Consider the following 26470-nt stretch of genomic DNA (forward strand, 5'->3'; position numbering starts at 1 on the left):
GCAAGCATACATGTTTGTTATCCATACTATTTTTAGAACAGTAAAATTAAACTGAAGTCTTGATTTATATCGGTTTTGAAGCTTGTTATCACCAAAATATATATTGTAAATGACTTGTAGTTGTCTTGGTCATGTGCTTTTATATGATAAAGCTATGCTGATTGCCCGATTTGCTCAATATAAAAGAGAATCGGTGATGGGTCAGTTATTATTTTAGCCGATTCGCCAGTTAGTGTTGTATGACAGGTGATTAGTCAGCTTATACTGTAACACAGCTGGCCGGCGATGAATTCATTATATATAAGTCACGGGGACGCTGATAGGTCAGTTAGTTGCACAAGTAAAATGTTTGGTTTATGGCCGATTTATTCTTAATAACATGTGACCGTTGATTGGTCAGTTAGTGTCACAATGTGACACAAAAACATACCTACCTTACATATACAATCTTTACAATCATGTATTCTCCATCGTTGATTTTCCGAACGGAAAACGCGTTCTTCGTCTAAACAACCAGACATTGGATGTTTCTTCATATGTCTGTGCATTTTCTTCATCTGGAACACAAACCGCATGTTACTATGGGCTAGCTACTACATACGGGAACATGGACCACAAACCTCATTTTGTCTGGTGTTCAGTAATGAACATAAAACGGTTTCTATTATATTTTCCTAGTATAATGATTTCGATTTTACACAAAGTCAAGTTTGTAGAAAAGGTCTGACTTGATTCCTTGGTATGCAATATAATAACATTCGTGCCATTTGCCAATTCGTTTACCGCCAATGCGTTTTTCTAATTATTTAATTTCTACACCTCCTTCGATTTGTTCCAGGTATTCCGGTTTCCCCCCACATTAAGACCTTCTACACGCTTTCATCCAGGCCAACAAAAGTGATTTATGTAAGATGAAAAACGTTGTTTCATAATTGTCGTTAAATAATCAATTTTAGAAAACATCGATACATTATTAGTTGCAGTATAACATTAAGATAAAGATTATACAGCAGCGCGATCTCCCTCCTGACTTACACACAGGAACAAAACAACTTTTATTGGACCATTTCTGTTTCCTTAAGCCAGACTATTTTACATTCCAAACCCAAAATTACAAGAACCGATAGTACTTTCGTTTTCGGAGTGTTATGTAAAGGTCCTACCTTCCTCCTGAGGTACTTGAGAGTTTTGGTGAGGCTATTGATGGTCCCTTCCATACCCTCCATACGAGATTCCATCACTGACATGCCTTCCTTCATATTCTGGAGACTAGCCATGGTGTTTTGATAACCTCCTCCCTGATTTTCCCTGTCCAGGACATGTTCCCTGTCCTCACGATGGGACTGGCGGGGCGTGGCAGCCCGCTGAAACTTACTTGTCAATGTCTGAAAATCTCCTGCATCGTTACAATCTGAAGGTAAGAAAACATACAACCTTTATCACTGACTACTGACAACATAAACTTAAAAGAAATATCTGGATAAAAGTTCAATACATGTTCTATACCAGTATAGATAACTGTTACGGGTGACCAATCAAATACTTCTACTCGTCTGCGACTGCGTTTACAAATATTTTGGTATATTCTGAAAATGGTTTTAAATCAGTCAATCACATTTTTTCAATCATCGTTGAAAATCTGCATGATACAGTGGAATTTATGTTTGGCTCATAGTATCTAAGGTATCACAAATCTTGTTAAGATGAACAAACAAATGTGTATGCTACGTTCATTTAAAAGATAGTAAAACATAATATTTTTGTATTGTTCCGGAGGAACCTACATAAAACTGTCAATAGCATGGATTCCAAAGGCGAAGTCACCTTCAATGGAAAATTATCATCATCCTCATCATTATATATAAAGGTAATAGACAGAGATACATTTTGATACTACTTCGCATCACATAATTGTTTACTGTCAATTGATGATTAACAGCCATTTTGTTAGGGAACCCCCTTATCCAGCACGTTGTTATGCAAGGAGGAATATTTTGGCCAAAGGTAGTAATACTAAATATATCTTCAGATCTTGAATGTAGATATAGATACATCTACTAATGGCGCAAAAATATAATGTATCAGCATTTCCTTAAAATAGTATCGACTTACCTGCACAGCACTCTGACCAGACCTTGAGATTGATGGATGGAATTTTGTTACAGGGTAGATACTGAGTGTAGTTGTCAACTCTGGCGAACACGTCCTGTTGTACCCTATCAATGCTATCACTACTGTCACAGATGACCCTGGCCAATGTCGTCTGCTTGATAGCGTGTATCTGCTCAGGATCATACATATTGGGGTTTTCGTACCAGAATCTGTGTAATACAAGAGGTATTAGGGGCCTTTATTAGCCAGTCTTTACAAGGAAATGAATTGAAAGCAGGAAGACTATTTTCTAAACATTTGAAGCAGCAACTGGGAACAATATGTTTGAAGGCATTTAACTCCGTCTAGTGCACACATACATGTATGCAGAATTCCACGCTTCAAATTTGTTTCAAGTAAAAATGAATTCATTTGAAAGAAAATACCACTAGTATCCGCACGGCAAGTGAAATTTTGACTAAGAAACAAAATGATTAAATAGTGTAAGGGGAGATGACTCTAGCAGTCCGGAAGTTTGATGTTGTTAAATTTGTCAATCACATAATACATAGTAAAATATGATTTTTGAAGGACTGTGCGATAAAGCGCAGAAAGAGTAAAAAGACAAGACTATGTAATTTATGGATTTATCGTTGGGGAATTTCAAAATATGCACGAATAAAGAAAGGTACATTTTGTTATCTCAAATCAAATACTGTGGTGACCTACACAGCACAATTATTGTTTTCATCAGTGTTTATCTGGTAAATAAACCTAAAACAGATGCGAAGAAAGCAAGATAGGGAGCGAGAAATACTTAAACAACCCGAAAAGTAGGTAATAGGGAACAACTCTTGTATGTAAAAATGACTAATTGGCCTGTAACCAAAACATTTTCGCGGAATTATTTTTTTATATACTTGGAAGTATCACATGATTTACACAAGGAAAATTGCTTATCAAACCATGTGCAAGATTTCTTTTTTTTTTTTTACATTTTTACATTGAGTCTGGACCAAGCTTGTATCAAATCAATATTTATAATTACAATCCGTTTGAAGCTGGACAACATTTTAGAATTTGACAGAGGCAATGGTACATTGTAACAAACACGTTACTGTGGTGTGAAGCGAATTCCAAATTTGGACGTATTTCCGGTTGCAATGGCGAGACTTACCTGTCACCTTCACGGATCCTCTTGAACTGGTCCACAAGGATACACATGAACGTTGGTCCAACCTTTGCCCCTGGCAGGGGCGTCTCACTCATTCCTCCCACAAACAAATCGATATTATCTGTAAACAGTTTATAAGAGAATGGACTCATTGTGCACATTGATCAGACAGTTTTCAAAGTTCACAAATCTGCTTTATTCCATGGAAGCTATGGAAAGAATTACATAAGATAGTAGATACGATCACAAACATTTTCAAATTTATTTCAAACAGTTATTTGATATAACATAAATAATTAATAAGTTGACCTATTTTGTAACACTTTTTAAAATGTATTGCTTGCAATTACACAAAATACTACGGAAACATGAACTTAATACTCCCTCATTGATATCACTGACCTGGATGTCCATACAGGGCTTGCAACTTGTCACGGATATCGCTGCTGGTTATTTCGGACTGGAAATCTGCAAAACTGGCGGCCCTGGACATGCCACACAGCTCACGATAGGCGTTGTAGAAAGGTAAACCGTGGTCTCGTCCTCGCTGGATGTTCAGTGAGGCCAAGTCTTGTGCCACAACATTGGCTAAAGAAAACAATTTCTCTGTAAGTTCTGAGTTCATCATCTCACTTGGCATCCTCTTCTTAGCCGATACAGCGAACATGCCTCTTAGTAACGGGTCGATACCGCCTTCCTCCAGCAGTCTGTAAGGTGAGAAGAAGGCCTTGTGTAATTGGAGGTTTCCCTCCGAAATGGGATAAAAACTGGCATTTAATCTGAAGATGACAGGTTGAACAAGGGCGTGGCCAAATCTCATGGCAGCCGTGGCGAATTCATTGGTGATGGTAGGGTCTACTTTCGGGTCATACCCTTTGTAGGGGCCGAGCATATCCATGCCGCGCGGCCCGATGATGTTAGGTAGCCAATGGTTGTACGTGATATGCTGCATCATGCTACCAATGATTTTTCTGGCTTCGTGAAATATCATGTTCCCGTCCCAATGGACATTGATTTTACCGAGTCCATTTGCAACATGGTTATGCTGGCGCATCCAAAGCGTGTGCATTGCCGTTAGAGCCAGATGTTCGTTTACACGATGATCTCCAGCACGGAAGCAAGGCACGTGCTGCTTACTTGGTTCAATCTGACAGTCAGCATGATCAAGGAACCCGGAGTTGTCGAACGGTAAGAGTCGCTTCCTATTAGTAGATACAGGTCCCTCCCGTAGAAGTCCCCGGCTGTTGGTTAGCTCTCGCAGCCTCTGTATGTCAAATTCGCTACTACCATACACATTACTTGCGTCTATGAATGCAGTGATTGCGTTGATTTGTTGACGAGCGGAGAACGTCTTGTAGAATATAGAGGTGCTACCAGAATTACACATGGCACTGCTCCGTGCGAATCCTAGGCATGGATGTGATTGGATACGTGAATCACTGCGGGGGACCGGGATGGGGAAACACGGATACTCGTTGTCACATGTCTCGTTACAGCGCCGGCCGTCGCTGAAGCGGGCGTAACTGATCGACTGTGGTGTGAGCGTGATGTCGTGGTCTGCAAACTGTCCCCACTGCATCAGCATGTGAGTGCTTGTCTCGTCCTCCGTCACGTGGTCTGTGGACATGAGGAAGGAAGACACGAGACGCGGACTAGGAAGGTGAACGCCATTATACTGCTTTGAAGTACTCCAGCCTGTTAAATATAAAAAAAGAAGTCATCCTTAAATTTGTTTCAAGCTTAATATGCATGTTTATGTTACCGACAGATGCTTGATATCGTGGGTTGGGGAGTCTGTTCAAGGTCGAGTCTAAAGTGTTAACCCGCACTCTACAAAGACTGATTTACCGATAGGTGTTCAACCCGGTTTTGTAGCTGTGTTGCAGAAGATGACTTACCGACAGGAGTGTTAAATCCGTTCTCGTAGATGGGCGGGAGGAGCCGGCTGAAAGCGGTGACGGTGGCTCCATTAAGTGGCTCCTGAAGATTGTTGCAAGTCCCGTCCATAGTACGGTATTTCTTGTGGTAACACATGTTACTACATTTTGTGATACGCGGATTTGCAAAGCATCCCGACATGTTTGCGATCAGGGTAAGATGACCGGGGGAAATGATGTCACGGTAGGAATCACCTAAACACAAGAGGCAGAATATTGATTTCAAATATGCATATAAATATAGAAGTCTGTTTGGGAGGAAAATTTATTGTCATACTAGTAGCAGAATTTTCAGTCATTACAAATTAAACTATACCCTTAGGCGAAAGGTCAAATAAACTAAGGAAAGTCAGAGAGAGAGGAATATGATATACCAGTAAGCTCTAAATGCTCAATATAGATACCTAATAAATATAAACATCATCTGTCGGTAGCTTTGCAATGCTGCACTTAGTTGATGTTTTCGTTCAAAGATAACTATATCACTTTATTACGTGAGACATTTGATTCTTTCAACTTGTTCAAACTTTCATTGAAGGGCATTTAAAAAACTCGTATAACATATAAGTAGTCTGCCATACTTGAAATTATTTATAGTATAGCGAAAAAACATTAAAAATCATCTTTTAAAAGGAGGGGAGTACCTGTTGTATCTAGGTCATAATTGTGTCCTTCTCGGACGTGTCGGACAATTATGTCTAGCGTCTGTTCGAATATCTCTTCTGCTCTTGCTAGTTCCAGAGCCTCAGCTGCAGGGTATCGGAAAATAGCAATGAGGTCCTGCACAGTGTGCTGTCTCGAGCGGTCAAACAGGTGGCGCTGTGTGTCGTTGATGGCAACGTTCACCCGGTTGGTCGCTTCTCTAATGGCCTGGCGCACAAAAACGTCTCCGTCGAATGTTCGGTCATCACCTATTTGAATCAAAGTGAAAGAATAAACTTCTATTCGCTTTTCACTGGTATAATATATTCTGATACACCCCATATGCATTGAAAACCCTTTGGTGGACCTCTAAATGTACATTGTGCTATCACTTACTCTTTCCCTAGTTATTATCACGGCATAGAAGAGATCATAATTTGAAAGTAATTTTCAGGAAATTGTCATTAGAATAAAAATTTAAAAACCACCTGATCATAGTATAGTTTAATGTTTTGTCAAAACAACATCGGTAGCTGTATAGAAGTTATGGCGTTGACATAACACAATAGGTGAGATAGGCATATTAGAAAATTACACCATCACATAGGCAATTAGTATTAATATTACAAAGACAGTGAAAAGATTTCAAATACGACATGTGTCAATTAAAATCCAAAAACATTAGTTGCAAAAGATTATTTCTTTAAACGATTTTGAAAGTGATGTATTATCGTTATAATTACGGCAACTCTTAGTTATTGTACTTCCTACCTTTGACCTTGAGTAAGACAGCCTTCCGATTGAACCCGACGGTGCCTTCGGCAAAACATTCATACTTGCCGGCGTCGGCAGGGACAATGTTTCGGATGACGAGACGGTTGCCTTGGAAGGAGTACTTTGGGCCAGACTGTAGCAATTCTTGGTCTTTGATCCACCGGTATTGTGGGATGAAATCGTCTGTGGCACACTCCAATAGACTGTTGGTACCCACAAAGGTTTCCACCTCGACGTTGGCGGGGAACTCCTGAGTCTGAGCTGGAAGAGTTGATTTCGTTAGTACTATACTATATTAGCAATGAACAATAAAAGAGCACGAAGAGGGTGTGACAACACAACAGGAGCCGAAGAGAAACCGAGACACTATAATCTCCCCCACACCTACACCCTATCAACTTCTCCCAATATAGCTACATACATAACACTCTAAAGCACCCATTTTAATAAAACCGTTACATTTCCTCCATCGAAAAAAAAACTGCTATTCAAATGTATAAAATATATTGCTAAAAACAAAAACTAACGAGAATTCCACGGAAGTGGATATGTCGCCGGCGCAGAAAGCTGGGAGATTACGAAGAAATAGATACACTTTTCATTTCAAGAAATAATGTTAAAAGTTATTTACTATTTATAGTAACAGTGACCTTGACCTTTGACCTTCAGACCTGAAAAGCAATCCCAAGCAGGCACTTTTGGTACGGAAGCACTGCATGAAGTTTGAGTTTGATCGGCCTAAGGAAACTCAAGTTATCGCACGAAAACAGATTTTCTATTCATAGTAACAGTGGCCTTGACCTTTGACCTTCGGACATGAAAGGCAATCCCAAGCAAGTACTTTTGGTAAGGAAGCACTGCATGAAGTTTGAGTTTGATTGCCCCAAGGAAACTCAAGTTATCGCACGAAAACCTCTGTGCGGGCGACGCCGCCGACGCCGACACCGACGCCGACATAGCAATACCTATTTGTCACCAACTTTTTGCAGGCGACACAAAAACTAAAACACCCAAAACGATTGTCAAAAACATTTTACTTTTTGCAAGATCTATTAGGTGTTCAACAAATGATAAAAAGTATTTACGTGTACCACATAGTTAGGCGAGTGTTTTTAACAACATGGTTGGATGCAACAACTGTTGGTTATCTGCTATTTCTCAGGAATATGACATTCCCGGATGAGAACTGCAAAATCCTCATTTGTAACGGAGCCTAAACTTCCACGTATTATCATGCAAATTGGCATATTTGTTTTGTTCGTTAATTAAGGTTTGAATTGGAAAACAAATGTGCAACGAACTCAATGACTTAATCATCTGTGTTCAAAACAAACTTTTGCACCGCTAAAAAGCGCTTTGCAGAATAAATGAGTTAAGTTTAAAGACCTATCAAAACACCATCAGCAACCGGGCAAACATATAAACAAAGATACTGATCACACAAAAACTGGCGATGAGGCTAAAGTTCTCCTAAAGCAGAAAGTTGCAGCTCAAGTAGGACTCATCAACTTTCTTAATTTCCCTACTTAACTGATATTTCTAGAAATCTTTTACTCCGTCACATCAAAATTAAAAAAAAAACTTGTAAACACACAAAGAAGAACAAAAAAAGAATAACGCCTGATAAAAAAGACAACAACAAGGACCAAAGAAACATCAAAAATCTTCTTAAAACTCTGGATGTGGAAAGCATTCCACGTCGTTAAAATGGCAGTTGCCTTACTTGGTTGTGTGATTCTCAGCTCTGCACCGGCCTCGGTCGTTCCGGCCGTGTTGGTCAGTTTACATGTGTAGACTCCCTGATCCGCATAGACAACCCTGGAGAACCTCAGCAGAGCCCCCAATTCGTACACCTGTACTCGGTCATCTAGCGCCAATAGTTCATCTAATGAACAAACATGTTTTCGTCCATTATAATATCTATAGTAAAGGGAAACAGCGCTAATAACGACTATTCATGGTCAATATGAACTTCTATGAAATTTTCATTCTTTGGTGTTTAAATTAAATTGGTCCATCAATGATTTGAAATATGGAATAACGTTATCCTATATTTTCTGTATTACGATAGATACTTCCGGACACTAAACATGAAAACAATACCGTTTTTAATTTTAATTTTTGTTATAATCTCACAGACATGAATTTGTTGACATATGTTATCAGAAGAAGATCATGCCCACCGTCTTTGAACCAGCTGATAACAGGTGTCGGCGTTCCAGTTCCGGTACAACGAAACATAGATGTGCTGCCCTCCACCGCTTCATGGTCCACTGGTTGCCTTGTCAACACAGGGGCTACTGTAAGGCAAATATAATGGTCAAAAGTATTGCTCTTAAATATAGTTGTTGTACGAGATTTAAAGTGCACAATAGTAACTGCAGTATTCTAGCTACAAAATTATTCGCGATACATATGATTTCACGATCGAATGAACTCAGGATTTACTCAAAAAAATGAATCGTGAAGTTCTTTTATCGTACCAAATGAGGGCGAAACAAACATAATTAAATTGAGGTTGGAATAACTTATAATCATTTAAGAAAGTGTTGAATAAATGATGTTTATTTGTTATTGTTCATTTAACTTAAAAATAAAGTACATGATTAAAGTAGCGAAAAGAATATTTAACAAGCAATAACCATTAAGGTTCTTGTCTAGACAACACAGGGTTTCGAGAGATTTAGTTTGATGAAGACTAGGGGCTAGTTTTAAGGTCGAAAATATGATATCATTCGAAAATATTCCATTTTCTTTATATGATATGAATGTCGATGTTTTTATTATGCTCATTACTGTGCCTTATTGTTTTGTTCTTACTACCCCGATTTCCGCCTTGCGATCGTGACAAAAGTAGGATTTGATCTAGATTTACATAATTTTTGTTTTTTTGAATTTTGTTTAAACCATATATTTTATTCTTGTCAATTAACCTGTACAGTCACAAAGAAATTTCATCCTGATGATTGGGAAACATGTACTTATACATAGTCCTTTTCATCGCATTTAGATTTACATTACAGGTGTCGTTGATACCTTAGTTTTCCTCTCCTTTTTCAAGGCTCCCAATATTTACCACTTCTCTTTCTCTATTATGTTTTGGCCTAGTTCTGTCGATTTTCGAATTTCAAACTTTATGGACAAATCGGTTTTCCCTAGTTGTTTCTCCCCTTTTCCTGATCAAAAGGTATCTACGGATACTAAACATAACTATCTCCATTTAAAACAACAGGGAGGGGGAGATTTAAAAGTATTAAATGTGATATAACAGATGGTAGAATTATTTTTTTCGATAGCAATTTAAAACACCATTATTTCATTAATATAAAGGAGGTTTTGTCGGCTAAAACAAAGAACCACATCATTACGGCTCCAGAAAACCAAGAGATTAAACTTAATTTAGACTACTTCGTTTTCCATGACAATGAGTTTATCCCCTGACTATGTACAATTACGTTTTCAATAAATAATGACATTCAGATATCATTTGATGAGCTAACTAGCGTTTTAAAATCTATGTACATGCGGGCTACATATCACTAGTAATGACATTTAAGTTTCTCTTTCATGCACCATATGTATTCCAAACATTTGCGCGTTATTTTGTTTCCGTCCGTTAATACACAAAGGAATTATATATATATGAACACATAATAGTTTTCATCAACAGTGTTATAGCTTGTCTTTAATTATATATGTACAATATAGTCCAAAAATATATAGAGATACTCGATGTGTCAACGAAACTATAATTCGAACCCAAAATCACCATACAAAATGTGAACACAGAAAAGATTTACACGGAAAGGTAAGCGTCTTCTGTTTCATCGACGACACCCGCCATGTAAATCTAGGCCATGTCCAAGCAATGCCACGCCTTTGCATTGCGATTTCGAGAAGAAACAACAAAACGACAAGGATCCAAATAATTCCTAAACCATTTCCATCTCACAGCGGTAACGATTACAGTTCATTAAGTTCAACCCCTTTTCAACGACAAATGCTCTAGGAGTGATTAATTATCATGGCTAGAATGACTGCATCTTACCGTATCGGCCACAGTTGAATTGACGTTCGTTAAGTGTCCCTATAGGTCTATTAAGCAGCCGTTGTGGGGAATGACATGTTCCAGTGATCTGAACACGGGGTCTTCTCCTCTGTACTAACCGGGAAACCCAAAGTAAATCACAGTCACAACGGACAGGGTTCTCATCAAGGCGTCTACACATAAAACAGCAAAAATAGAATATCACTTTCTCATCGTCATAGCATTTGTTCATAATTATGACTATTGTTTTATTCAGCGTGCTCATGTTTCTAATCTTCCTGTTTTACTTAAATGTGATTTCCCTCTTTGTTGTCTGTTTTGACAAATGTTGTTAGAATTTCGTCTGAGCGAAACAGATATATAAACGATTATATGACTTTTTCAACATCATTTTTACACAAAAATAATCAGGCCTCAAAAACAGATTTTCTGAACATGAGAACAAAATCACACACGGTAATCTCTGTGCAAATTTAAGCTTAAGTAAACAGCATAACAACCCATATTTCTTAAATGAACAAACAGAAATATTGACATTTTCGAGATTTTCGAAATGCACAAAACGTATCTATTACAGCAATTGGTAGTCAAAATAGTGTTTAATGTTTAGTTTCACGTGTTTCAAAGAGGCTTTCAAGTACGAGGAACAGGCAACGACAAAAAAATACATATCTTAAAAAAAATCATATCACGTTTTTGTGTCAAATTTCACTCAATTTTTAAAGGCACGGATAAACATGAAAATCGTGTTCTGGACGGGAAGTTTACTTCTGTTATACTCAGATTAATCAGCCTCTACATAAAGATAATACGTAGTGATAACTATGTTTCCATGTGGGCTTTCCCTATGAATTACACATTGATTTCATGTAAAAAAAACACCTGAGATGCCGAACAGGCTTGTGGAAGGAACATTTATGTATAATCTACTACCTAGGGACCATAGTGGGCCTAATGTTTCTATTTTTATAACTTCAGATAGCGTTCCACGTAAAGATATGAAAATTAACTTGAAACAGGTCTTACAAAACTGCACTCTGTGTAAGAAAACAGTGTTATCACATAAAAGGCGTCTGATTGCTGGAAAGTGTCAGGTTGAACTTTCACATGAGGTTCTTGTTACTTTTTGTCAATTTTGGCATTTGCTTATGATGCTATAAACGACAGAAATAATGCACTTCATTTACGAAAATGTCGTAGTTTCAACCAATGTGATTAATAGAAAATTTGGACTCATATTGCCTTATTGAAACATGATGAATATGGCCGTTCTTAACATCGGCTGTTACTACTTAACCACTTCAATGTACCAGTTGGAAATTAGTTTGTCCAATAAAAACACCCCATAAAATTGCAAACACATGAATAACCTGAAGAAATATTTAACTTCCCTAGATGCCTATATCTGACATGAACCATGAATTTCGCCGCAGTTTTCTTTGTGTAAAAAAACAGCGAAGAAAATAAACAACGATAAACAAGACTGTCAGGAATGAATAAATAAAAGCCTACTTGAAGGGTCCGGTCGTGCACCAATGAAGGTGCACACACTCCCGGGTGTTAAACTATACAGAAATGAAATACCAGATCTAGCCCTACTGTTATACATGTTAATGTCGAAGCTTTAGACCATGCATATTAAATAAAAAACCGCGGGAATTCCACCAGACACAGTCTACTAACAGCTGTGGTTTGATTTAACATTCAGCAAGACGCCAGTTTATCTCCATACCCCAGTAAAAACACATGTCAGCTAAAAACTTACAGTCGTTGTAACTTTGGTGTGTTGTCAAATAAACCTTCGGGCAGGCTTGATATGTTGTTGTTATGCATAAATCTGAAATATATATTAGTAGAAGACGATTAAATATCAGGTTATACAGTATATTCACGCAATCATAAGTTACAAGTCATAATCACAAAGTCAAAAATCTGGGAAATACTATATAAGTACATTGTGAGTTATACTTAACACCATTCGAAATCTATGTGCATTTCCAATATAGTGATAACTTAATGGTGAAATAATTAGAACAGATTTTCGTTGGAGAGGATTAAGCTTTATGAGTGATGTCATGACACAGACCTCTCTTCCTTAGTATCGATACTTACAATGTTGTCACCTAAATACCAAACTTTATAACATTTGTCTACATAACGACAAAAATAATGACCTCACTATCAAACTCTATGACATTTACCTACAGTATGACACAAATGGTCACCTCACTACTAAATTCTCTGACATTTATCTACAGTATGAAAATAATGATCACCTCATTATCAAATATATGACATTTACATACGGAATCCTCTTCTTAAGTACCGATATTAACAATGAGTGTCACCTAAACTCTATGACATTTATCAACGGTATGACAAAATGGTCACCTCACTACCAAATTTTATGACATTTACCAACAGTATAAAAATAATAATCCCCACACTATCCAATCTTTGACGTTTACAAACAATGTGACTATTATGATTATCCCAGGGTTTTCCATTATAAAGGCGTCAATCTACGCCGATGGAAAATTACATGACGTCACTTCCAAATATGATAGGTTAGTTTTTGTGTGTAGGTACTACATGATGTTTCGTGTACCTATACATTTCATCTATATATTTCGGGTTCTGTCAATAAGAATTGACTTTGTGATCCATTTTCCTAGTGTGTTGACGCTATGGTATAAAATGGACTTGTGTGTTGACGTTGTGGTACATATTTTCGTATTTGTTGACGATGTAGTATATATGTTCTTGTCCTAATGATTGCGGCTTATTTCGTCCTTGTGTAATGAAGCTGTGGTATATTTTGTACTCATATTGACGCTGTGGTAGATTTACCCTTCGTTATGACGCTGTGGTATATTTTGTATTTGCTTTGTGAAGATGTGGTATATTTTGTACTCTTGTGCTGGAGTAACAGGGGAAAACCCACGTGGTCCGGCGGGCGACCCATTATTTCCAATTCCGATAAAAAGATAACTTTATAATCATATAAGGTAATATTGTATACTAACGAACACCACACAGTTATTTTCATTATATCTTGGAATACTACAGGTTGATAATATTTTGCGCATGTGTAATTGTGCGGACTGACCTGTCTTTATGGAGATGTTGAGTTCCATTCAACCCGCGCGTGTTTGGCTTCTGGTATATATATAAATAATTAACCACTTGACACTTGTTATTGTAATTTGTCACTCTTGTTGACCAAGATGAAAGCTCGCACGGGGTTTTAATGTGGGAAGAAATTGGACTACCCGGATAAAATCCACGTGATCGGAAAGATGAAAAATTAGCACGCTAAACATATTAAATCTACAATAAAGTTTTAACATAAGCTTACATTCAAATGTCAGGCAAAATATCTACATTTGAAAAACAATCATGGAAGTTGACATTAATACTGATTAAGAACAAAAGGTGCATGATATGTTTAAGCGGAGTATACTTGTCTCTCAATAGTGAAGCAAAGCGGTTATTTCTAAGGACATGCAGGCAGGGTATTCGTGATATTAACATAAACGTAATTACAAGACATGTAAATTCGTAAGTCTGCTCTCCAATGCAGTAACGATACGACTTCTCTACTTGAATCATTCTACTCACAGTTCGATACAAGCACAATAAAGGCTATATAGTCAAGACTCATTTGATTGAAATTGACTCTGATGATCATCTATCATTCACGCTTTTCGTTTCCGTTTCTTATTGAATTCTTGTTAGTTATTGAAAACCAGCCGCTTCCTACACAATAAGGAAGAAATCCCTTAAGATATATTTGAGAAAAAGGTGTTTTGCATTGAGAAGATAAGCCAGCGGCTGTAAAAGAAACTTTAACATTGAACTTGATTGATGGGTCGGCAGACAGGTGTCAAATTCCAGATAATACTTTTTACAAGCAGGTGCAATTGAAAAGCTCATGTTACACTACTGTTAGGACATGTCCTGTCGTTAGTTTGTTTGTTATACTATATACATATAACAATGTACACTACTGTTAGGACATGTCTTGTCGTTAGTTTGCTTGTTATACTATATACATATAACAATGTACACTACTGTTAGGACATGTCCTGTCATTAGTTTGCTTGTTATACTATATACATATAACAATGTACACTACTGTTAGGACATGTCCTGTCATTAGTTTGCTTGTTATACTATATACATATAACAATGTACACTACTGTTAGGACATGTCCTGTCATTAGTTTGCTTGTTATACTATATACATATAACAATGTACACTACTGTTAGGACATGTCCTGTCATTAGTTTGCTTGTTATACTATATACATATAACAATGTACACTACTGTTAGGACATGTCCTGTCATTAGTTTGCTTGTTATACTATATACATATAACAATGTACACTACTGTTAGGACATGTCCTGTCATTAGTTTGCTTGTTATACTATATACATATAACAATGTACACTACTGTTAGGACATGTCCTGTCATTAGTTTGCTTGTTATACTATATACATATAACAATGTACACTACTGTTAGGACATGTCCTGTCATTAGTTTGCTTGTTATACTATATACATATAACAATGTACACTACTGTTAGGACATGTCCTGTCATTAGTTTGCTTGTTATACTATATACATATAACAATGTACACTACTGTTAGGACATGTCCTGTCATTAGTTTGCTTGTTATACTATATACATATAACAATGTACACTACTGTTAGGACATGTCCTGTCATTAGTTTGCTTGTTATACTATATACATATAACAATGTACACTACTGTTAGGACATGTCCTGTCATTAGTTTGCTTGTTATACTATATACATATAACAATGTACACTACTGTTAGGACATGTCCTGTCATTAGTTTGCTTGTTATACTATATACATATAACAATGTACACTACTGTTAGGACATGTCCTGTCATTAGTTTGCTTGTTATACTATATACATATAACAATGTACACTACTGTTAGGACATGTCCTGTCATTAGTTTGCTTGTTATACTATATACATATAACAATGTACACTACTGTTAGGACATGTCCTGTCATTAGTTTGCTTGTTATACTATATACATATAACAATGTACACTACTGTTAGGACATGTCCTGTCATTAGTTTGCTTGTTATACTATATACATATAACAATGTACACTACTGTTAGGACATGTCCTGTCATTAGTTTGCTTGTTATACTATATACATATAACAATGTACACTACTGTTAGGACATGTCCTGTCATTAGTTTGCTTGTTATACTATATACATATAACAATGTACACTACTGTTAGGACATGTCCTGTCATTAGTTTGCTTGTTATACTATATACATATAACAATGTACACTACTGTTAGGACATGTCCTGTCATTAGTTTGCTTGTTATACTATATACATATAACAATGTACACTACTGTTAGGACATGTCCTGTCATTAGTTTGCTTGTTATACTATATACATATAACAATGTACACTACTGTTAGGACATGTCCTGTCATTAGTTTGCTTGTTATACTATATACATATAACAATGTACACTACTGTTAGGACATGTCCTGTCATTAGTTTGTTTGTTATACTATATACATATAACAATGTACACTACTGTTAGGACATGTCCTGTCATTAGTTTGTTTGTTATACTATATACATATAACAATGTACACTACTGTTAGGACATGTCCTGTCATTAGTTTGTTTGTTATACTATATACATATAACAATGTACACTACTGTTAGGACATGTCCTGTCATTAGTTTGTTTGTTATACTATATACATATAACAATGTACACTACTGTTAGGACATGTCCTGTCATTAGTTTGTTTGTTATACTATATACATATAACAATGTACACTACTGTTAGGACATGTCCTGTCATTAGTTTGTTTGTTATACTATATACATATAACAATGTACACTACTGTTAGGACATGTCCTGTCATTAGTTTGTTTGTTATACTATATACATATAACAATGTACACTACTGTTAGGACATGTCCTGTCATTAGTTTGTTTGTTATACTATATACATATAACAATGTACACTACTGTTAGGACATGTCATGTCATTAGTTTGCTTGTTATACTATATACATATAACAATGCTACAATGTTTTTATAAATTTTTCGAAAACAGAAACTACTAAAAACGATTTTCATGAAGATATACACATACATTTAAAATTGTCAGGAACAGTCTAGAAGTATCCTTGTTTAGATAAAGAGGGAGATATATCACTTTTAAAATGAATATCATTGTAAACAGGAAGCATGCTACTATAGAAACGATGATATAGCATAACAAAAACAACATACAATCTACAAAAACGGTCTCATTACGTAAAGAAACACAGCACACAAACTACAACAACGATATCATCACTTTACCTAAACACGACACCAAGATGAAAACGTATTTTCAAATTACAAACACACCAAACAAACTACAAAAAACGTATTCTCAAGTACTGAAAACACCACACAAACTACAAAAAACGTATTCTCGAGTACTGAAAACACCACACAAACTACAAAAAACGCTTTCTCGAGTTACAAAAACCACACACAAACTACAAAAAAACGTATTCTCGAGTACTGAAAACACCACACAAACTACAAAAAACGCTTTCTCGAGTTACAAAAACCACACACAAACTACAAAAAAAAACGTATTCTTGAGTTATTAAAACACCACACAAACTACAAAAAACGTATTAATGAAGTTATTAAAACACCACACAAACTACAAAAAACGTATTAATAAAGTTATTAAAACACCACACAAACTACAAAAAACGTATTAATAAAGTTATTAAAACACCACACAAACTACAAAAAACGTATTAATAAAGTTATTAAAACACCACACAAACTACAAAAAAAATGGAATCACATTTCACAAACATTAAATGAACACGGCTAATACTAGTCTAATGAAGCTTGCAATATGAACACCTGGCTGTGTTGTATATCCTTTTTCAACAAGCTCCGTGTCGCCTCGTATATGAAGGGTATGTACATGCGATCAAATCTTATATCATGTATATCAAGTGCATGTTCTAGGTATTAACACGATTTAATGCGACTAATTACAACTGAGCTTCAGGATTCAAGACAATCAAGATAATTATTTCCGTTATGAAATCGATGTTTTAAATACAGTAAATCATTTTTTCGTAGCTGCATATTTATTAATTTCCTTGAATTAGACTCATTTCCGCTTATTACTGAATACTTTCCGTGGAAGCAGGATAAAGTGGTTAATAAAATAAAACCCTGTTCACCACAAGATCCTCATGAAGATGCGTCATACGTAAAGCAGGGGAGCAATCTGATTAGCAGACGTAGACAACTTCCGGTATTAGGAAGCCAAAACAGTTTATCATGGAAAGGCGTTTGTCAGGACACAGTTTTATGAGTGGTTTTGGTTAGTGGCATGGATATGATATATATCATGATAAAATACACACATAAAATATGATATGAAAAAAATGAAAGTTTGATTTGCACCATCCTTGGGTATGTTACCGAAAACATGGATTTTGCCGTTCATCATATCAGCAACGTATGCCACTATGAGTATTTAATCCGAACTATTAATATCAATACCAGACTTTACAATTTTAACATGTTTGTTTTGTTTTTGTAGAAGATTCATCGACCTTTACAAGACTACCTCAGGGTTTTATGACAAATGGTAACAACGATATGATCTATGACCCCAGCGAACCCGTCACCAGCAAGTGTGATATTAACACCATGCGAATGGCCCCGATGTGATATTTGAATGTGATAAAGTTTTGTGAAATAAGCATAAATTCCAATCTTAGATACTCACACCTGCTCAAGTTTCCTCAAATGTCTAAACGCTTTACTTTCAACAGAAGTTATTTGATTTTTATATAAATATCTGAAAAAAGAAATCAACAGCTGGTTAAATAATAGGTTCAACATCTACCAAATAATCCACCCATGGTATATAGGTGCAACGATCTATATCATAACATAATAATAAAAAAGCTTACAGAAAACACAAATTGAAAGCACTGGTTGTTGTATTTTCGCCAGATAGAAGAGAGAAAAGAGCAATTTACAGACTTTTTAAGCATTGTCAATAGACTAAACCCGTGTAATAAAAATATTTTAAATTCTTTGAAATATCTACAATCATATGAAAGTTAAAACATTTGTTGTAATATTTACGCCATATTTGTAACAGGTTAAATGTTGAATTATATACTAATCAAAAACCAGGTTTTATTTCAGGATATATAAAGTTGATTTTCTTCATCATTTTCAATATTAAGTAAATTAAATACAACACAAAGTTAGTTTGCTTTGGCCTTGACAGAAGTTGTTGGAGTGTGGAATAAATTTGTTCTAAAACTTGCAAACAGTTACGTAAAGGGGCTACCTGTGTATAAACAGTTAATTACATGCATATAGCTGGAATGCTGTTTAGATGTTAATATTACTCTGCGAAGGGTCAGCGAGTACACATGCCATAACGCTAAGAGTACATGGTCTACATGCTAATGTATATTTCACGAAAGGCATGTTACAAAATCAATTTCAACTTTGATGATAAATAACTCCAGATGTCGAAAGAACGGTTTTATAGCGGAACGTATATATCTTAAATGTGTGTATGAACTCATAACACACATAGCTGTAATTCAAATTTTAAACGGTAAAATGTGGTGTATGTGAGAGTAAACACGCCTACTTAAAAAACTTACTCAATTATCACATTTTAAGGCTCCATACAAAAATGTTTGCGATATGTAGTGCATTAGAGTGTATGTGTTTTACACTGTCCTTACAGGATGTATGTCTGTTACACTGTCCTTACAGGATATATGTCTGTTACACTGTCCTTTCAGGATGTATGTCTGTTACACTGTCTTTACATGATGTATGTCTGTTACACTGTCCTTTCATGATGTATGTCTGTTACACTGTCCAAACAGGATGTATGTCTGTTACACTGTCCTTACAGGATGTATGTCTGTTACACTGTCCTTTCAGGATGTATGTCTGTTACACTGTCCTTACAGGATGTGTCTGTTACACTGTCCTTACAGGATGTATGTCTGTTACTGTCCTTTCATGATGTATGTCTGTTACACTGTCCTTACAGGATGTTTCTCTGTTACACTGTCCTTACAGGATATATGTCTGTTACACTCTCCTTACATGATGTATGTCTGTTACACTGTCCAAACAGGATGTATGTCTGTTACACTGTCCTTACAGGATGTATGTCTGTTACACTGTCCTTACAGAATGTATGTCTGTTACACTGTCCTTACTGGATGTATGTCTGTTACACTGTCTTTACATGATGTATGTCTGTTACACTGTCCTTACAGGATATTTGTCTGTTACACTGTCCTTACAGGATGTATGTCTGTTACACTGTCCCTTCATGATGTATGTCTGTTACACTGTCCTTACAGGATATATGTCTGTTACACTCTCCTTACATGATGTATGTCTGTTACACTGTCCTTACAGGACGTATGTCTGTTACACTGTCCTTACTGGATTTATGTCTGTTACACTGTCCTTACAGGATGTATGTTTGTTACACTGTCCTTACAGGATGTATGCTTGTTACACTGTTCGAACAGGATGTATTTCTGTTACACTGTCCTTACAGGATGTATGTCTGGTACACTGGCCTTACAGGATGTATGTCTGTTACACTGTCCTTTCATGATGTATGTCTGTTACAATGTCCTTACAGGATGTATGTCTGTTACACTGTCCTTACTGGATGTATGTCTGTTACACTGTGTTTACATGATGTATGTCTGTTACACTGTCCTTACAGGATATATGTCTGTTACACTCTCCTTACATGATGTATGTCTGTTACACTGTCCTTACAGGACGTATGTCTGTTACACTGTCCTTACTGGATTTATGTCTGTTACACTGTCCTTACAGGATGTATGCTTGTTACACTGTTCGAACAGGATGTATGTCTGTTACACTGTCCTTACAGGATGTATGCCTGTCACACTGTCCTTACAGGATGTATGTCTGTTACACTGTCCTTTCATGATGTTTGTCTGGTACACTGTCCTTACAGGATATATGTCTGTTACACTCTCCTTACATGATGTATGTCTGTTACACTGTCCTTACAGGACGTATGTCTGTTACACTGTCCTTTCATGATGTATGTCCGTTACACTGTCCTTACTGGATGTATGTCTGTTACACTGCCCTTACATGATGTATGTCTGTTACACTGTCCTTACAGGATGTATGTCTGTTACACTGTCCTTACAGGATGTATGCTTGTTACACTGTTCGAACAGGATGTATGTCTGTTACACTGTCCTTACAGGATGTATGTCTGTTACACTGTCCTTACAAGATGTATATCTGTTACACTGTCCTTACAGGATGTCTGTCTGTTACACTGTTCGAACAGGATTATGTCTGTTACACTGTCCTTACAGGATGTATGTCTGTTACACTGCCCTTACAGGATGTATGTCTGTTATACTGCCCTTACAGGATGTATATCTGTTACACTGTCCTTACAGGATGTATGTCTGTTACACTGCCCTTACAGGATGTATGTCAGACATCGTTGTTATTTTATCAGTATTGCATGTTGATTTCCTTAGTCTTTAGCTTATTTCACAGTGACCTAACATATTGATTTAATGATAGTATGAATGTGTCTGTTCGTACGGTTAACGCTAATCTACTCGTGAATATTATCATCTATCATCACTGACATATTAATTTTGTTTTACATAATAGAAGTCTTGATATGGCCTGTTGTTATTTGCGAAAGTCTGTCTGGGGATTTACCTCGTTTAACTTTCGTTCAACTCTCATGTTTGGTCAAGGTCAGATCTTCTTCAATTCAACTCTCATGATTATACAATATCAGATATATTTCATCAAATATTATTTCCGAGGTTTTATTTAGTTAAACTTTCGACCATCTCTGGAGTTATTCGATGTCATTATATCTAGTTAAGTGTCTTCTCAAGTTTTACCTCGTTCAAGTCTCGCTCAATTCTCGTGTTTATTAATTAAATGTCAACCATATCAACTTTTTTTGCTGAGGTTTAATATTGTGCAACTCCCGCCCGATTCATGTTATTATACAATGACATACACATATGCTTATCTTACTGAGTATATATATATATATATATATATATCTTCTGGGGTTTGATCTCGTTCAACTGTCGTTGCCCTCGAAGTTATAGCATGTCAGGTAAAAATACACAAAAAACCCAGATGAATTAACACAAGAAAATTGATTTCAAACATCAACATATCTCTTAAAAAACAGTCACTTATCATTCCTATATATTAATGAGTTTGTATTTATTTATTTATCTGTGGTGGTGGTGGTGATGGTGGTAAAGGAGGGGTCAGGGGGCGGAGGGGATTGAGTGAGGAAATTGTTCATTGGCTAGAATATGCGACACGTGTACATTTAGTAGACTTTCACTTATAGCACTTAAAACAAGCAGCAAAACTAGCTTTGCCTTAAGATATCTAATCCTTGCAGATTCAATTTTGCTAGATATTTAATTCCCTGGATATGGTTATTTTTGATAAGATTACTTGAAAATATATGACATCTTTTATCGCGTCTTTACAAAGACCAATGTGATTTAGATGGAACTTCGACTACAGAAGTGAGGGGATTATAGGGCCAAAAGTTACACATCGAACTAGTAAAACATTTGTGTTTTTAACTTTGGCTGCTTTATTATGTTTTAACTTTATACAGGGTGAATAAAAGATATTAATATAAACGTTTAAAACTTCTAATGATTATCATTAACAAAAGCTGCCTTTTTGGATAAGGCTACCCTAATTGATGTATCAATATATGCAATAATAAAATTGAATATATGGAGGCAAATTTAGTTTCGTAAATTAGCAAAAACAAATGGAAATCTGATTGCTACTTTTGTGTCTATTCTGAGGTCATTTGATGAAGGAAAATATTTAACTTTCACCAAATGATTATGATTTATAAATGTATTTCAGCCAGTCTAGCAACAAGAAAAAGGTGGCGCTTTTTTTTTTTTTTAAATTTTCCATAAAAATAAACAAGTTTGATGAATGAGTTTTGGTCATAACAGAAGGAGCCATCTTTCAGACAGATACAAAAGAGAACAAACGTCAGATACTACCGACCTATTTCTTACGTCATTGTACTGTGCTTTAAAATGCATTAATAAAGGAACTGTTGTTTAGGTAACATGACAGTAATACTCATGGGGTGGGACATGTACATCTTATTCAAATAAGTGGAGCATATTATGCCAACGAGACTTCTGTAGGAGGGACATTTAATGCCAACGAGACTTCAGTAGGAGGACATTTAATGCCAACGAGACTTCAGTAGGAGGGACAGTTTATGCCAACGAGACTTCAGTAGGAGGGACATTTAATGCCAACGAGACTTCAGTAGGAGGAACATTTAATGCCAACGAGACTTCAGTAGGAAGACATTTTATGCCAACGAGACTTCAGTAGGAGGGACAGTTTATGCCAACGAGCCTTCAGTAGGAGGGGCATTTTATGCCACCGAGACTTCAGTAGGAGGACATTTTATGCCCACGAGACTTCAGTAGGAGGGACAGTTTATGCCAACGAGACTTCTGTAGGAGGGACATTTAATGCCAACGAGACTTCAGTAGGAGGAACATTTAATGCCCACGAGACTTCAGTAGGAAGACATTTTATGCCAACGAGACTTCAGTAGGAGTACATTTTATGCCAACGAGACTTCAGTAGGAGGAACATTTAATGCCAACGAGACTTCAGTAGGAGGGACATTTTATGCCAACGAGACTTCAGTAGGAGGGACAGTTTATGCTAGTAAGAATGCATTGTTCATTATTGTGTTTTGTTGTGTTTATGTTGTGTTTGGAACATTGGTTTATACATGTAAGGAATTTAGAAAACATTACCTGAGATTACATAAAAAGTCCAATTCGCATTTACTTTTCTTAAAAAAATTGAGGCCCCACAAATATCGGATTGGATGTACTTAAATACTGTACCGTATTCCATCTATAGAATGTCGTTGTTTTGGATACTTACAGATATTTCAGTTCTGGAAGTCCATCAAATGCACCGTCCAATAATCTTTGAATGGCGTTGTTATTTAAAAGTCTGAAATACCATGTTTAATAAATCAAAATATCAATGGCTTGTCCATGTTAATCGATATCAATGTGGAGAGCGTATTTTATCATGTCTCACTTCCCCAGTCTCAAACCCTCAATTTGTTAAATATTGTTACTTTGTAATAACTTTTTTTCAATCTCTTATTTTTAATTGTTAAACAGTTCGCGTCCCAATTCGACATCACTGGAAATACTCTCTCGTAGAGATTTCAAAGGTTTAAAGTTTCTACTGATAGAAAACAGTTCATTGGCAACCAAACTTGCTTTGAAACTTGAATAATATGAAATAGTAAATTTTCCCGTTCGACATTATCGGAAACTTTCTCTTTCAGAGATTTCAAAAATTTCTACAGACTGAAAACAGTTCATTATCAACCAATCTGTTTTGAAACTAGAATTCTACTTACAATGTGCTTAAGCTATTCAGTCCTATAAATGACCCGGATGGAATGTCTCGTATTGTGTTGAACCGCAAATCTCTGTAAAAAAACAAAAGTATAAAGTTATTTTAATATTTTTCATCGGCAATACTTTTATGCAGTAAAGATGTTAAAAACATAATTAGATTTAGATATTAAGATATCAGACAAATGAGACATGGCCTTGCAGACCAGGCCATGTTTTAGTATTTGCCACATTTGAGTTTTTTGTTTTACGAAATGTCATTTAATAAAAAGTATATTTCAGGTAAATTTAGTTGTCTTTTCACAAGACTAGCGGGTCAAGTATAGATATAACGACACGGAATATTTTTTCTATTTAATGAACAGATGTATATGTGATATAAACTGGTTGGTCAGATAACAAATACCAAAGGCCTGAACTGTATCATTCCATAAGTATAATAATCTGTACAATTAAACATATTTGTTCGTTTTTACAAAGGGTCTCAATTGTTCTAACCACTGATATCGTTTCTGTTTATTTATTGTGGAGTTTCATGATGTTTATTTTCCTGTTTTGGTGTCTCCTCAGTTCGTGTTGTCTTTTTTGTTTTCCGTCGAGTAGATATTTGATTCTGAACAACCTTGCGAGTTGCAGAGAAGAATTACAAAATCCTACCTCATGCCGAGGAGCTGGTATTTCCAGGTAAAAACCAGCATTAAGACTATCAACATGCTACACACCATGAAATCAGAAAAAGATGACTTTTTAAAATCAGAATTAGCTTGTTGTTACTTTATTTTAAAATTCATTTTGAATAAATTTGAAAAGAAAAATGTGAATTTGTATAGGTATGAAGGTGTTGCAAATATACATATATATTGTTGTTTATTATTGCAGTACTGTATATTACAAATTGAAATGACGTCTATGAAGTCCTACACTATAAATAGAACTAGCTCAAAAGTAACAGGAATCCAGTAGACACTTAGACAGCATTAACACTAACGAAACCATGTGTATCTTCTTACCTAATACTGCATTAGTCATGATGGAAATCTGATTAATGTATATATAACTACACAGTAAACACCTTCAATGTTTAACGTTATAAAGAATAGTGAACGTTTCGTAAGTGTTAGATATCTGTACTGCCATCGCTGACCTATACAAGGGACTAATACCATCTCAGGTCATTTTTAAATACAAAGGACACCCTAAGTTTTCGTGTAGGATAAATATAAAATAAAAGTGATGTATGACTATTGACTCCCACAAGTACGGGTTGTCGACCCGTCTAGCCCTAACTCACCCTTTATATGTGTATTACGGGGTCATAATAGACTGCTTTATGGCTTCGACTCAGAGAATGGCAATCAAGTCTTATATCATACCCGGCTGAAATAAGACTGGTCTATACTTAAATGTGTTACGGTACAAAGGCCCATTTTAAAGGTCTTGCATTTCCACCATTTCCCCCTTCATTGTAAGAGTTCATTTGACAATTCTAATTCTTATCTCTGTTGCTCTGATGGCAAATTCACACAGAGGTGAATAAAGACATTTGAAAATGAAAAGCGGGTTAAAAATCATTTAATAATAAGTTACAAAGGACGCATATTTTTACAGGAGCTGAGCATTTTCTTAAGTTTAAATCAAATTTCGGAGTTTGTGACTAATTCATATGACAGCATGTACAAAACTGTGGCGGGCTGGTATCGAATGTTTATTTAAGTTTAAGTTTAAGTTTTTATTTATTCACTCCGACACACTTACGTGTGTAACAAGAGGTCACATACATATAGTAAGTATGATACATGGCGTGTGATGTACACAATTACAACATTGTACACAGCATAGATACATATAGAAGTACACAAATAGTACAGAAATTAAGTTAATATTTTTTCAAGCTTTTCTATGAATTTACAAAGTTTTGTGTGAATTTTTACATTAAATATATTAAACAATCCTTGCATTTTTAATTGACTTGGATAAGTGAAATAATATTTTGGTATATATTTCTCTCTTAGACATTTAACTAAAACACTTTCACATATAAATAAGTAATGAAATTCATCTCCAATGTACAAATTACATAATGTACAGGTTCTTTCTTGACGAGGAATACCTAACCATCTTCCTTTTTCTATGGGTAAATGCATATTGCAAGAACGGAATTTACACATTATTTTCCTATCATTTGTATTAAGTTTAATTAAATAT

The 26470-nt window shown here is 35.8% G+C and overlaps 1 protein-coding gene across 2 annotated transcripts in view; it reads right to left on the minus strand.

Annotated features, from left to right (window-relative positions):
- The window catches only part of LOC110467150 (peroxidasin homolog), a 53039-nt gene that overhangs the window by 4196 nt on the left and 22373 nt on the right, over positions 1-26470 (minus strand). Inside the window, exons 2-16 of one of the 2 annotated variants that reach the window (XM_021524098.1) lie at positions 24268-24339; positions 23775-23846; positions 18514-18585; positions 12432-12503; positions 10667-10839; positions 8802-8918; positions 8342-8503; positions 6616-6879; positions 5847-6113; positions 5164-5397; positions 3668-4960; positions 3269-3386; positions 2113-2321; positions 1164-1411; positions 435-557 (exon numbers count right to left, since the gene is read on the minus strand). In XM_021524098.1, coding sequence (XP_021379773.1) covers positions 435-557; positions 1164-1411; positions 2113-2321; positions 3269-3386; positions 3668-4960; positions 5164-5397; positions 5847-6113; positions 6616-6879; positions 8342-8503; positions 8802-8918; positions 10667-10839; positions 12432-12503; positions 18514-18585; positions 23775-23846; positions 24268-24339 — 3496 coding nt within the window. The remainder of the gene's footprint in view (positions 1-434; positions 558-1163; positions 1412-2112; positions 2322-3268; positions 3387-3667; positions 4961-5163; positions 5398-5846; positions 6114-6615; positions 6880-8341; positions 8504-8801; positions 8919-10666; positions 10840-12431; positions 12504-18513; positions 18586-23774; positions 23847-24267; positions 24340-26470) is intronic. The other variant, XM_021524099.1, reaches the window with a different exon arrangement.

The sequence above is a fragment of the Mizuhopecten yessoensis genome, unplaced genomic scaffold (assembly GCF_002113885.1).
Source record: "Mizuhopecten yessoensis strain PY_sf001 unplaced genomic scaffold, ASM211388v2 scaffold11163, whole genome shotgun sequence".
NCBI lineage: Eukaryota > Metazoa > Mollusca > Bivalvia > Pectinida > Pectinidae > Mizuhopecten > Mizuhopecten yessoensis.